The sequence below is a fragment of the Crassostrea angulata genome, chromosome 5, assembly GCF_025612915.1.
Source record: "Crassostrea angulata isolate pt1a10 chromosome 5, ASM2561291v2, whole genome shotgun sequence".
Classification (NCBI taxonomy): domain Eukaryota; kingdom Metazoa; phylum Mollusca; class Bivalvia; order Ostreida; family Ostreidae; genus Magallana; species Magallana angulata.
The window spans coordinates 45,336,102-45,350,901 of NC_069115.1; the positions used below are offsets into that span (position 1 = coordinate 45,336,102).

At 33.6% G+C, this 14,800-nt stretch overlaps 2 protein-coding genes across 2 annotated transcripts; both read right to left on the reverse strand.

The window, feature by feature from the left end:
- Positions 1-315: 315 nt before the first annotated feature.
- LOC128184792 (toll-like receptor 4) lies at positions 316-2,878 on the reverse strand. Its single transcript, XM_052854379.1, has 2 exons — positions 2,790-2,878; positions 316-2,635 (listed from the first exon to the last, which is right to left on the reverse strand). The coding sequence occupies exon 2, from the start codon at positions 2,633-2,635 to the stop codon at positions 467-469; it is 2,169 nt and encodes a 722-aa protein (XP_052710339.1). The 5' UTR covers positions 2,790-2,878; the 3' UTR covers positions 316-466.
- A 5,485-nt stretch (positions 2,879-8,363) lies between these two features.
- LOC128183070 (uncharacterized) lies at positions 8,364-13,842 on the reverse strand. Its single transcript, XM_052851922.1, has 2 exons — positions 13,745-13,842; positions 8,364-13,098 (listed from the first exon to the last, which is right to left on the reverse strand). The coding sequence occupies exons 1-2, from the start codon at positions 13,765-13,767 to the stop codon at positions 11,058-11,060; spliced, it is 2,064 nt and encodes a 687-aa protein (XP_052707882.1). The 5' UTR covers positions 13,768-13,842; the 3' UTR covers positions 8,364-11,057.
- Positions 13,843-14,800: the final 958 nt, after the last annotated feature.

Genomic DNA, 14,800 nt, shown 5'->3' on the forward strand with positions numbered 1-14,800 from the left:
TTTAATAGATACAAAAGGAATTATAATTCTGTTACCCTGGTTGATTAATTCGTGAAGAAGGTTAATTCGTTGATGAGAGGTCCAAACGAATCCCACGAAAATTGAACCCCCACGAAATCTAGTAATGATTTTACAGTAATATTTATACCTATTCACAACACCAATGTGAAATAAACTTGTATGCATAAATATGTAGAAAACATGAATAATTTTGAACATAAGTATATCAAAGATTTGTAATATATATATATATAGAGAGAGAGAGAGAGAGAGAGAGAGAGAGAGAGAGAGAGAGAGATACACACAAAATAGTTTATGTGCCATCTTGCCTGTGTATATATTTCTAAAAACTTTATAAATGACTACTGTGGAATTGATTTTAAAGTCTCACAAAGCTGATCCCAGAATGCAAAATTGTCATTATTTTTGTTAGGATACTCTAGATATGATTGATTTTCTAATAAATCTAGAATTTTAAATAAACTTTTCTAAAAACATCCTTCTCCAATATTATCAAACACAAAATGTTTTGTCCTTTTCTTGAATATATGGTTTCCATTCTTGCCATATTAAGTTCATACATACACCAATACGAATCAACAAAATATGGCGTCAAGACACACACCGTCCGTCTGCTGGTGTGAATAGCGTTGGTTATGTTGTCTGCAATGTCAGTTCCAGGGATGAAGTCTCGGCAGTGAATGCAAATTCTCAGGCCATTTTCTTTTTCAAGAAAATTAAGTTTGTTCATTATAAATTCTCTGTCTTCTTCGGCATACGAAATAAATGCATCGAAGCGATAGGTTATATCATCATTCGCATTTTGCATATGCTGAACTTCTGTATATCGTCTTTTTGCAAGATAGTATAGGTACCTTAATCTCCATCTATAACGGTTTAGTATTGAACCAATGGTGATACTCATGAAAACCAACAATATCAATGACAGTACAACTATCAGAGATAGATATGTTGCACAATAGGTTTCCAGATATGTAGCTATGTTACTTAAGTCTCGAAAATGAAGCAAAGTCGAGTTTGCTGAAGTACAGTTGTACATTGATAAGAATAGAAAGTGATCTTTGTAACGTAAAACCCGTTGTAGAAAGTCCAAGTCAAGACATCCGCATTGAAGTGGATTTTGAAGTAAATTTATTTTGAGCTGTCCGTAACCCCGAATCAAACTTTCTACTGATGCTAAAATTGGAGGATCTAAAGATGTTATTTGATTATTTGATAAATCAATCAATGAAAGTTTTCGCATATGTGATATAACAATATCAAATGTTTTCAAAGAATTGTAATGGAGAAAAAGTGTGGATAAATTAATCATATGTTGAAACATTAGTCGTGGAAGATTTCTTATTTGGTTTTTGGACAAATCAAGCACCTCCATGCTACCAAGCCCTCGAAATATTTCTCCGTTTACATCACTTTCAAAACAGTTTCCTAGCACGTTTCGTGAGAGATTCAAATGAAGAAGTCCATCGAAATCGTCGAAAAATTTGTGTGATATTTCAACACAAAGATTATTTGAAAAATCCAGATAACGGGCGCTTTGGAAACCGCGCACTCGCCCTTGTAATGAGTAGAAAATATTGTTCTGAAAAAATAAATGTGTCAGTTTTCGGTTCGTAGTGTTAAAATGGTACGAATTAATTTCCATTTTATACATGTTATCATGAAAGTAGAGTTTTTCCAAGTTTGGGGGTAGGTAAATGGTTATAGACTCCCTTAAAGATGTATTTTGGTCGCCGATAGCTGCAGTTTGTTTATTTATTCTTGTTTCCATTACTGAAACATGGGTATGTAAACGGTTCGTACTTGAGGCAGCCACAGGAGAAAAATAAGTATTTCTCGTGTCTTTGCAATAATAAGCTATGTTTCTTTGAGGATGAAACTTGTTTTCAAATGTAACATTGAGTATTTTCAACATCCTAAGACTACTCAAAAGAAAAAGGTATTTTCCGAAGCTCAAATTGTTGTCTCCAATATTTAATGCTTGCAACGTTTTGGGCAACATCAACAGCACTGTAGGTTGAAAAAAGGCTATTCTATTGGAGGCAATGGATACTGTTTCTAAAGAGGTGTTTGAAAGATAGATGATATACTCGGTTCGAAAAACATTGGTTATGCCATATAAACAGTGTAGTCTGTCAAGAAGTAGAGTTCTGATATTAGAATTTTGTATGTCATACGTCACATTTATAAGAACGGATAGGGTAAGTTCCGGGTTATTTGAGATATCTAGATGTTCTAGTTCACTTTTGTTTGAAAATGCTCCCGATTCAATATATTGAAGATTACAATACGATATGACGACGTGCCGAAGCTTTTGATATCTTTGAAGCGCATTTGCTTCGATTTTTTGCAAACGGATATTTCCAGTTAAAATTAGATGTGTCAAATTTTCTGGCAAATGCATGGGAAAATCTTTAATCTTGTTCCATCCAAAATCGATTTGTGTGACGTCATTTGTAAAATTCGGAGTTTTTGTCAAACGTTGTCCGCTGCAATTGGCAAAGATGAAAGTGCTGCGGTATATGCACGTGCATTTTCTTTCTGTAGAACATTGCAATTGAATACCATTCACGCAGAAGAAAAGTATGGTTCCAAAGAGGATTACAAGAAACATCTAAAAATGAAATAACGTAATGTACTTTATTAAATAAGCCATACTTTTACTTTATTTTAAATGTATCTATACAAAAGGATTCACATATATAATGATGATTGCAAATTTAAAGAATTAAAATTGTTCATATAAGAAAGATTTAAATTTATGTTACCTTTTATTCCTATGAATTTTACCACCTTTTACTACCTGCCGCCAAAAATATTCTAAAGCAAATTCATTGGTTTGAAAAACAAGGAAGCTTTAATCCTGCCATGTGATTATTTTAGAGTCTTATGTTATCAACAAAAATCTAATAAAACTTCCTGCGTCAGTTTAACTATTGGGTTATTAAAATTTATTATTTTAAAGCCCACAAGAGTTGTATTTACTTTCCCATTTGTAGTAACTGCTCCTTAACAACTTTATTGGTTTCAATGTTAATAAAAATTCTCCAAGGAAATGATAGCTATATGATATTGAAGAACGCATTATAGTTGTGCCTTGACCGAATGTATGCGTCCATCAACTTTAAACCATTAAATTCTGTACCATTGATAGTGACAGGTTTTTTCTCTTAAGTGGTGAAATTAAAAAAAAGAATAATAACACGTTAAGAAGATATTTGCCTAAGAAACAAAACACTTTTAAATACATTTCGGTTTTCTTCATTTAGTGATCTTAAACAAGTAATTTTGTTGGGTTTTTTTCATCATTTTCGCAAACAATATGACAGTTATTTTATATTTATATTTATGTGCTTTCTACTAACTTACAAGGGAATCAACGTATCATCAATTTTTATATATATTGTCTTCCAAATTATTTCTAAACAGTTGACAAATTGCTAGAATTTGGTTTGTACTGCAACAAACGATTTGATCTTTTCTGATTTTTCAAAGTATCTTAGTAAAGAAAGTGCTGATACTGTATACAGGGTTATTTTCACCCGTGCAAATTTTGCCCTTCTTGCAAACTTGCAAACAGTTTCACCTTGTATTAATGCCCAGTCTTAAATTCGCCTAATAACAATAAGGGCAAAAGGTTGGAAAATAAAACGGGGGCAAATATTTCCCTGTATACAATACATTGCCAAAATAAGGAAATACAGACAAATCAATTCCATAAATTATTCTTTCCTTTCCATTCTGAGACAGTTGTGTCTGGTATTATCCGAGAGTCGTTCTCCGGGGGGAAAGCCATTCTATCACCTTCAGTGACATGGCCGGGAAAACTATATATTGAACATGTGACAAGTTACGTATATTGTGTTTTTACATTTATATTTCAGACAAACGAAAATAATCCCTGTAAAAAGTTTTGTCTATTAAATGCTTTATTGTTACCAAAAAATGTATTTATACCGAAATTACCTTTACGATAAAGAAAATCTGTTTGCATTTTATTTACCTTTACGTTAAGGCCATCAGTTGGGCTGATGTCTGATTGCTGGACTAACCTCTCAGGTGTGTGATGATGTAGATAGCCATGTGTATCAGGGGTCTGCCACCAAGACCAACGTCTGCTCAGATCCATGTCTCTCCAAACTGTGTCTAAGAATATGCAACAACCGCAGTTAGTCTCTCTCTCTGTGTCTCTCTCGTGTGTGTGTGTCTCTCTCTCTCTCTCTCTCTCTCTCTCTCTCAGTCATCAGTTTACGTGTAGGTTTTTTTTCCCTCAAAATAGAACATATAATTAAGACACGACCTTTTAAAACAATATTTTCTGTTGTTTTGTATCAATTTGTATATTTATATAATTTTTGTCTTCGAGCTTACAATTGGTACAGTTGTGACAGTCTTTTTTAAAAATGCCCTCTTTCTGCAATATCACACAGGTATGTGTGGATAGGATTTACGTAAGCAATCTTTCAAGGAAAGAAGCTAGCATTTTTGTAGTATATTTTTACTTCCAAGCAATTAAAAGAACACGGAACAAAACAGATTTTTATTTATCTTACAAAACGCAGATGCATTTAAATATGCCAAGATGACAATTATGATTAGTGAATTAAAAGTTTAAACATGACCAGTTAGCTAGGGACCTAACGATCAGGACTCAATATGATGACGAAAAGTGGAAAACAAAATATTAAACCAATGTTGTTGACCTTTAAGTTAAACTTTCATATTCTTATAAATTGTTGTCATGAAAAGTTTTTGGAAATTATTATGATTAATTGCACAAAACATCCATGTCACAGTTGACATAGATAAATATATGCTCTATTTTCCATTCATAAATGGGTGGGAATTTGATAAAGGTCGAACCTGAACAGTCAATGTTGTCAAAAAAATTTCTGTAACAACAACCGTCCATTCAGAAAGATAAAGGATTTTTTTTTCCAGATATTATCGAAATGAGATTACGAACGACAACTTCTGTGTTTATTTCAAGGACGTTTAAACCCCTGATGATGATGACGACAAAAACAGTGACACCTCCGTAAATGATGAACACTGTGTTGACATTATCTGCACGTACGCATGTTTTACTGAACATTTTATTAGAGTTGCTAGACATTTATGTTATGGATATTGGTCCCTTTTCTGAACTCAATGTTTACATAATTGAAACCGAATCGTTTCATTTTTTATTACAAATAATGACGTCACCAATATGGTAGATGTTGATCAGGCCTCCTTTAAGCGACTTGCCACCATTCGTTGAGATATGTGTAATGATGATTGTATAATGGAAGCCTGTTTAAGAATATGCGGTAAATGTGGGGATTCCTAAATCATTTTTGAAACAAAAGTTATTGATGGTGTTGTTATATATGTACTCGCTCTTTCTAAAGAAAGTTCGGATATTTTGTTGTATTCCAGCTATGTCCGTCCGTCTCTTATGTCGTTCTTTCTCATAACCGATCTTACATTTAGAGTTATCACCTCTAAGAATATGTTTTGGGGTGTTATGTTGATTTGTAAATAGGGTTTGAGAAATTCCATGTTGATTGTAGGGGACAACTCGTGGAATTTTAAACGGTGTCCAAATCGGTGTCTTGAAATAGGATTAAGTGTGACCTGTAAATGTGCAATTAAGTGCAGGAAATCTAATTTTCCCCCCTATTTAATGCTGAAAAATGACGTTATTTTGCACAAAACCTGGTTCCCATAACACTAACATTTAATGCGAAAGTTAAATTAATTTTTGAAGCATAATAAGAAATGTCCTGCATGTGTAATAGGGTTTCGTAAAATTTGATTTCAAATCTTCGGTTTAAAAGGTTGAAAAAATGATGTATTTTTAAAAAAAAAATTCAAATAATCTACAGCATCTTTTGTAATATGAATAAGAGTGTCGTCATGCAGATGCGCAATCGGGTTTAGAGAATTTTATTTTCCTTCAAGGGCTCAAATTGTAGCTAAGAAAAACGTTCATCCCTCCAAACAAAACTCCTCTTATAATATCCAATAGCCAAGATATCTCTTGGAATGGTAGGAGGATGTCATGCATGTGTTAAGGTGCGGTCACACGATGCGTTTTCCCATCATATCTTCAATCTACTTGCTCAGGTAAATAACTATTTGTGGTTTGGAGACTCCCTGCTACGTGTAAACTATATGAATGGAGATTTCATGTGATGTAAAAAATAGCTTGGCGCAAGTGAAAGATCATTGCATTATTGGGGTAGATATTACCAACATGGGTCAAGCTCTACATATAAATAAGATGCAAATTTTTGTTTTAATCCAGTTCTGGTTATTCAGAGTTTCTCAGTGGGAGCATAATCTATATATACCACGTGATGTGCAAGTATACAAGGAGTAATAAAAAAAAATTAAAAAACAGACTATGGTTTAGGGGTTAGGATCTCTTCAGTTTTTTTTATCATTTCATTGGAATGGGTAAGGTTAAAACCAACTCCTGAGGATCATGTCCTAAACACACCTTTTAATTTTAACGGTTTTCACGAAATTTCGGCATTTACTGTTTTATAGGGGTCAAAATCATCCAATAGAATTATGTCATATAGCATAGGATGCGTTATAACATGAGGAACAAAAATACATAGGAAATAAATATAAAGGTAAGGAATGCATGATTTTAAAGATATTTGGTCATTTTCATTTCTGGGGATGGGGTATGATTACCCCATTGACAGGGGAGATATCGTATAAATGTAACTTGACATGATCAGAAGAAATATTTATGATTAAAGGGAAGAGATGTCAACCATCTACAAGATATTTGATCAATAAGCGAATTTTAGAAAAAAAAGAGGCACGTTAAAATGATTGCAGAATATTAACCCAAATGACTATTATTAAATATAGAAAAAAAAGTTAAAATGATTACTGAAGACTTGCACAAATGAACATTGTTAAATTATCAAGCATTTCATGCCAGTTGCACAGTTGTACTGGATGTAGAACAAATAGTTACAAGGCTATGAAAGCATTCTTAGTACATCTGATTTTACTAGAATGTATAACGCATGTTTCCTATGCATTTGGCTAGAAAGCGAAGGGGCTAATCGGGCCTTTTTATCATTCAACACTTCTGTATACACCAATGCAAGGTTTTTCGCTGTAAAGTAATCAATGAATTGATTGCCTACTAAGCTGTGCTAGTAAACTCTTCTCAGCTCAGTAGTATTTATGGTTTTTAAAAAAAAATTAGAACTCTATTGCCTGTGGGTTTGCAGCAGAAATCCCAAGAGTCCAACACTATACAGGGTAGTGTATCTTTTTACTTGTAGTGAAGGTATATTTGCAAATTGGGAATAGCATTTAGTAGACAAAAAAATAAGGGAATGGTTGCTATATTCTGCAAGTAGACATTCAGATTGGGATCAACACAAATCCCTGCTTGATAAAGTACATTATTTAAGATGAAAAGCATTTGAGAATGCTTTGCTTTGACCTCATAACGTTTGACTCCCCATAGATAACAATTGCGATCCATTGTTAGCAGACATATTTCTTTGTTATATAAAGCAGAATACATACACAGACTTGTACATAGACATAAGAAACCACTCGCTGTGGCCTTCAACTCGACACTCAGGTATACCGACGACATATCATCAATTAACAATATTTGGTGTATTGCTGTTTTAATATTTGGATATGTCTTTCACTAAGATTTGTTATCATATGCCTCCTTTACACCCATGTGTGGTTTTGTCGTCCATATTGAATTGTAGAAATAAGTAGGAATCTTATTAGCTTATTGACTGAGAAACTTATGAATATGGAAGTAAAGAAATCTCTAAGTTTTGAGATTCGACTACCTTTTTGGAACAAATTCTTAATTTTGTGGGCATAAGCTGTTTAAGTTATTTATAGATTATCAAATTCCTTTTTAGGCATCGGTGTATTAATTGTAGCCTCAAACTACAAACCTCAAAAGTTTGTTATAAAGTCAAACAAATGAGTTGTAAAAGGATGTACATACAATAACGGGATTTGCAACTTCTTTACCGCCATGTTTACATTTAAATCTGAAATATCATGCACATAATGAAAAAAATCGCAAATTTTCCGTAATCATCCTGCACTAAGGACCACATAACGTAAAACATCAGTACCAACGAAAGACATTAATATACGAACTTGCTTTCAATCGTTGTGACATAAATTAAAACAAATTTTAATAAATGTAAAATCATTGCTTCTGCTAAAGACGAATGTGTTCTTCTTGTTGATACCGATCTGTTTCATAAATGTTGAATTATCATGTTCAAAACTGAATGAGATATAAGGAAAATAAATACCTAGTTTTAACGTCATTGTGGACCGGATATATGAGAATTTAATCATCATATTTTTTAAAAGTATTTATTTTTTCATGTACAAATTGTTTTCAGCGATAAAAGGAAATACATTGAATTTGTGATCTAAGCAAAGCATTTTAATCAAATTGGTACATTGTACATCAAAAGAAACGCAACATCAAAACATAGCACATTCTCTCTCTGTTATCAAATATTAGTCAAGTTTATTGAAACAAATTGATCTATATTGAACTCAACTTATTGAATATGCTTTTTCCCTTAATCCATTCTGAAACAAAAAAATAACTAAATAACTTTAGGAGAGTACATACTGTTTCATTTCAAATATTACCAAAAAAAAAGAAAGTCCTGAATGATTTTAAGATAACTACACATAAGCACACATAAACAAAAGTCATATCTTAGGTACTGCACTCCAATGTAAATACAGGTACATATAATTGTAAATTAGGGACTGTGGATAAATGTGAGATATAACTCTGTGCTTGTAGAAATCTAAACATAGATCGGTATATGTTGTAATTGTCGATGGCTTTTTATAATCTGTCCCGAGTTTCTGCTTCCACCACTTTTTGCTTGACATTTCGATTGTCATAAATACCTTTATCCATAATTGATTTCCGCACGAAGGGGCTATAACTTGTGTAGTTTACTTGACGTATGACAATCATTTTCTTCTTTCGATACATCATATATAACAAAACAAGAGGCCCATGGGCCACATCGCTCACCTGAGGAACAATAGGTATGATAAAATCAGCTTAATGGAGTCATAATACAAACTATCTGGACAATGTACAATAATACATGTATATCCTGTATAAATAAATTCCATTTTCCCCCTCAATATTCTTATCTTTATAATCATTAGTCCCTTTTCTAACAGGATGATTTTATAGTCATATTACATGCTGAGTATTGCAGTTTCAAAATGATCCTTAACAATTGTTTATATATGGGATAAAAACCTACATCAAACTCTGAACCTTCTAGTGAGGCCGAAGAATTGTCCTCGGGCCAAAGTTTTAACAATTATAAAGAATCATCTGGCTAATTAGTTTCTGAGAAGAAGATTTTTAAAGATTTAATCTACATATTCTTATGTAAAACTTTGACCCCCCCCCCCATTGTGGCGCAACCCTACCCCCGGGGATCATGATTTTCACAACTTTGAATCTACACTACCTGAGAATGCTTCCACACAAGTTTCAGCTTTCCTAGCTGATTAGTTTCTGAGTAGAAGTTTTCTAAAGATTTACTCTATATATTCCTATGTAAAACTTCGACCCTCCATTGTGGCCCCACCCTACCCCCAGGGGTCATGATTTTCACAACTTTGAATCTACACTAACTGAGGATGCTTTCACACAAGTTTCAGCTTTCCTGGCTGATTAGTTTCTGAGAAGAAGATTTTTAAAGATTTACTCTACATATTCCTATGTAAAACGTCGACCCCCACTGTGGCCCCACCCTACCCCTGGGGGTCATGATTTTCACAACTTTGAATCTACACTACCTGAGGATGCTTCCACACAAGTTTCAGCTTTTCTGGCCGAATGGTTCTTGAGAAGAAGTTTTTTGAACATTTTTGAAAATTGTTCATTAATTTCAAATATTATCTCCCCTTGAAAAAGGATGTGGCCCTTAATTTTCACAACTTTGAATTCCCTTTGCCTAAGAATGATTTGTGTGAAGTTTGGTTGAAATTGGCCCAGTAGTTCTTGAGAAGATGTTGAAAATGTGAAAAGTTTACGGACAGATGGACGGATAGACGGACGACAGACCAAATATGATCAGAAAAGCTCATTTGAGCTTTCAGCTCAGGTGAGCTAACAAGACATGGTATATGTTACTTTTTGCCACCAGCGTGACAGTTATTGTTACATAACACTGTAACACATTATGTAAAATTGTATAAAATAACATTACATAATACCAAAATTGAAAATTGAAAATTAATTAAATTATGGCACAACTATGCATTTGATATTTATATGATGTAATTAAAATTAATATCAGATTAGTAGGTAATTATCATATACAAATATGAATTTTAGCGCGTCTTTCTAAACAAAGAGAGTCACTAGAATTCCCGCGTTTAATTTCATTGGTCAAATGATGACACCATCGTTACGTGACCTAATACAACACTCTCTACTTCTTGATAATGCACATTAAAAAGTGCGATAATTCCTAAGCCGATAAATTGTAAAATCAATATATTTAAAGCATTTAAATAAACTTGAAATTCCTTTGTGTCCAAACTAATATGAAAAAGGTCCGGTTTCTGTTTTGAAACGCCCCATACCCCTTATAAGGTTTCAATACAGAACACACATAGAAAGTCTACAGAGATTTTACATTGCATCAGCAATGAAATAGCTCGGATGATGATGATGTTTAAAAATTGTGCGAGGTATTCCGAGCGTGTTTCGAATGTAGAAAAGATGTAAACATTTCCCAATATAAATCTCCTTAAAAAAAATCGGTTTCCGTTTCTGTGAATTTTTCCAAGTGAAAAATGATAATGTGTCAATGAGGTTATCTTTATGTTTTCTTTTTCATATATATCAAAAGTATTTTTTTCACAGAAACATGTATGGGTATTTTTATTTAAAATCATCAAAAACGAATGGAGGCAATTATTTGAATCAGACCATAAGACAGATAATTTTACAGATAAAAGTGTTGACTGAACCATCAATCTAAGGGCAGGACCTGGTTATCTGTTGACTGAACTATGTCCTGTATTCTTATCTGTGTAGCAGATCGTATTTTGTTGACTGGATACTCTGTAATCAGTGACTGTTGGTATGAGTAAAGAGCAGCCGGGAGGTTACCTGTGATCTGTTGACAGATCCCCAGGATCTCCCAAGAGATGTCTCTTGTTTCTCTAGGTATATACAGTCTCCGACCATGGTGGAGTAGGACCTGTAGCTCATCTAGAGCTGCTTGTGATAATGTTGTATCAATTTGTCTGTAACACAAGAACTCTAGGAAATGTAACATTACAAACACTGGGATAACGAATGCAAGCTCTCTATTTTGTAGAGCAGACTGTTGTTCTGATCTTAGCTCTGTGATATAACAAATTTTGTTGATAAGTACAATATCAGTTGTTACAGCCTCTCTCATCTTTTTAAACCAGGATTTTCCCCCTACAGCCTCAGTATACCTCTCTCTTACTACATGTCCATTATACATAATATATGGCTGTGCTAACTTGACCTTTGTCATCTCTACTGCAGATAGAGCTTCCTTGTATCTGAGTGTCTTGTTATAATACATGGCAATATACAACATGTCAGAAACAAACCCAAACTTGGCTGCTAATTTCAGCATACGGCAGGAAATTTTGTCTGCAATATATACCTGTTTGTTGACACCTGTGTTAGTGTACATGTCTTGTAATAGAAAAGAAGTTTGCTGAAAGATAATGACTGCAAATTTTTGCAAAGCAACAACTTGATTTTGTGTCAATGGTGAATGCACAAACTGTTCTATCATGTGTATTGCTTTGGTAATATTGCCCGGAAACAAATATGCAGCTACAGCCATTATGGACTCTCCGATAAGTTCTCTATCATTTTCAACTTCCGATCTCATTATACTTTCATCTGTACAAATAAAAAGTCTAGGATTGTACAGGACATCAACAATGTAGGACCTGATAGAGGAACATTGTAACAGACAGGCCAGACCTTTCTTGTACAATTCATGTAACTGTAGGAACAACCTGTTTTGTGCTGAGCCATGGACCTTTGTCAGAAACAAATTGTTTTGTGGGATGAAAAAGTTAGGACAGATCCCCTCATACACCCATTTAAGGAGGAGTTTAAAGCAGACCCAGAAACCGTCCAAGAGATTTTGTGAACACCAGTGAGGTAGTGTGTTTTGTTGAATCGCCCAGAAAATTGTTGTCTTCATGTGATAGGAACACAACAATTTATTGGTGTCGTCTGATTGTTGATTTATAACTTCTTTTAAGAAAATTTTCAACAATCCATATGTCAAAAACTGACAGTGGTTCATTGATGACACAAGTTTATATTCTGCCCGAGAAAAAGAAATTCTCCATTCTTCATTTTCATGGGGTCCTAATGGGTGTCCAATCGCTACAAAGTGACAACCATTTCTGACAATGTCATTGACAACTTCAGCATCAGGCCATGAATGACATCTAAGTATCCTTAGGGCGGACAGAGGCCAAATGTCAGAAACAAAACAGTGGGCAAGATCATATTCTAGTGATCCTCTGTAAATACCACTACCACAGGGTCCGTGTACAGTAGAATCAAGATTTCCGACATTACACATTATATGTCTCCATATAGAACTAGATATACAGACTCTTCCATTCACTCTGACACATGATAATTGGACTTGTCTGTATGTAAATGGTGTCAGTAATTGAAGAAGAGTGAATCCTGGTGGGCTCTCGGAACTGTCAGAGAGAATCAAGGCCGTGTTGCTTGTGTTGTAATTCTTGGTCTGAGACATGTTCATGATCACTCGGTGGTTGTTTGGCCAGTACATACAGTCCAAATCTGATCCCACTAGTCTTAATCCTTCTCTTATACTTCCACTATACATAGGGATCCCATAGCCTTTTTTCATTCTTATGTCCACCATCTCCATAAAGTCCCAAGTGTCCCTACGGATAGCTACCTGTTGTGACATCCCCACTATCTTACACAGTCCCACAAACACCGACTCGGACATGTGCTGCATTCCGTCGTATCTGTTGTTATTTAAATGTATATTTTGGAAACATATCTTTTTGTTTTTATTTGCATTGTATTTATAACTTAAAAATCATGAAAGTAGAAATCGAACTCTTCTGTCTACATTAAAGGGGCATGGTCATGATTTGGTCAAAAATTATGTCTCCTATTTTAATGTTATCAATGCTTCAGTTAGACATTTTTAAAAGGCAACCAAAATTTGAGCATCATTTGTTGATTTTTTAGCAAGTTACAGGGCTTACAATTCTTTGTTATGTAAACAAAGCTTTTGTTTACATTTTGAATGTTGATTCAGAAGTGAAAATTCCATTTTTAAGACTTAAAATGAAAGTGCTAAACGTTTGTAACTGTTCATTTATGCTTAAAAAGTATAAAAAGATAGACAAATCAGCTTGAAAAAGACTTTTTACTTGTAAATTGACCCTATGTAAAACAAAAACAGGGCACGAGCCTTGTTTACATGACAAAGAGTTGTGACCCATGTATCTTGCTAATAACTCTACGACTGACTCTCAAATTTCACTTGATCATCAGAATTACATTCCTAAAGCATTGTAAATAACAAATAAAGTAAAAATGCATTTGATCAAAAGCTTGCCCCTTTAAAAAGAAAAAGCTAGGATATCAATTTAATGCACTTACATTTGTGGGGGGAACGATTCCATGTTGAAAGAAATAACCTATCCACTGAGGAGTAAATTAATACTGCTATTTATTTTAGGTGCTGTTTTTGTCACAAGTCTTTATTGAAAACACTTAACAACAATCTTAAAATTTAAGGAAGTGTCCACGTGTTAAGAGAGATAAATTTAGTAATTGTATAAATAAACATGCAAAGAAACTCAACAACGCCAAACTTAGAAATTCTTCCTGTTCAATGGTTGAAAACTTTGACTATAGATAAAATAAGGTCAATACTTGCTCTGATTAGATTGTGATTTTGTTCAAACTGGAATATAAAAACATTTCAAATTAACAACCAATTCTCACCGACTCCGACAAATTATTTTTGTTCTTATTGTGCATCCATGTAACAGCTAGGAACAACGAGGTTGTACCTGAAAAAAAAAACAGTATTTGGCAACAGAAATATATTTTGTATCACAGCTTAAGAGATATATTTTGGAAAATAATATACAAATGTTATGCATCAATTTAACAGTTTTGAATAAATACGAAATGCACTCAAAAAATATACTAGTACAAGTTCTTTAAAATGAGAAGGTAAAAATATCTTGATATTCTAAACAGAGAGTGTAACAGGAAAAAACAACTTTCTATTTAAGGAATAAGGAATCATTCTTTGAGTATTATGAGGTTAAAATATGTTTTATTTTCAGAAAGGCAGTGCCATTTACAATTAAACTTTGCAAAAAGCTTTCTTGGGTGCAGGCCATGTAATACATCTACGTCATTTAAATGAATTTAGAATTACATGTATTGAAACTTTCTTGGCATTTTTTTAAAAGCTTGTTCTAAACAAAACCTTATACATGTTATATAACAACTGCATGAAAAAAGACTGCAACTTGTGTGGAAGCAGGAAGAGCAGTTTTTATTAAAGCAATTTGTATTAAAGCATTCCCAAGTAAGGGCGACTCAATTTTGTTCAAATCATAATCCAAAGGTTTAGGGCTGGACCACAGTGGGGATTAATTTTATATAGGAATAAAAAGAAAAAAAATGTATGACTATTGT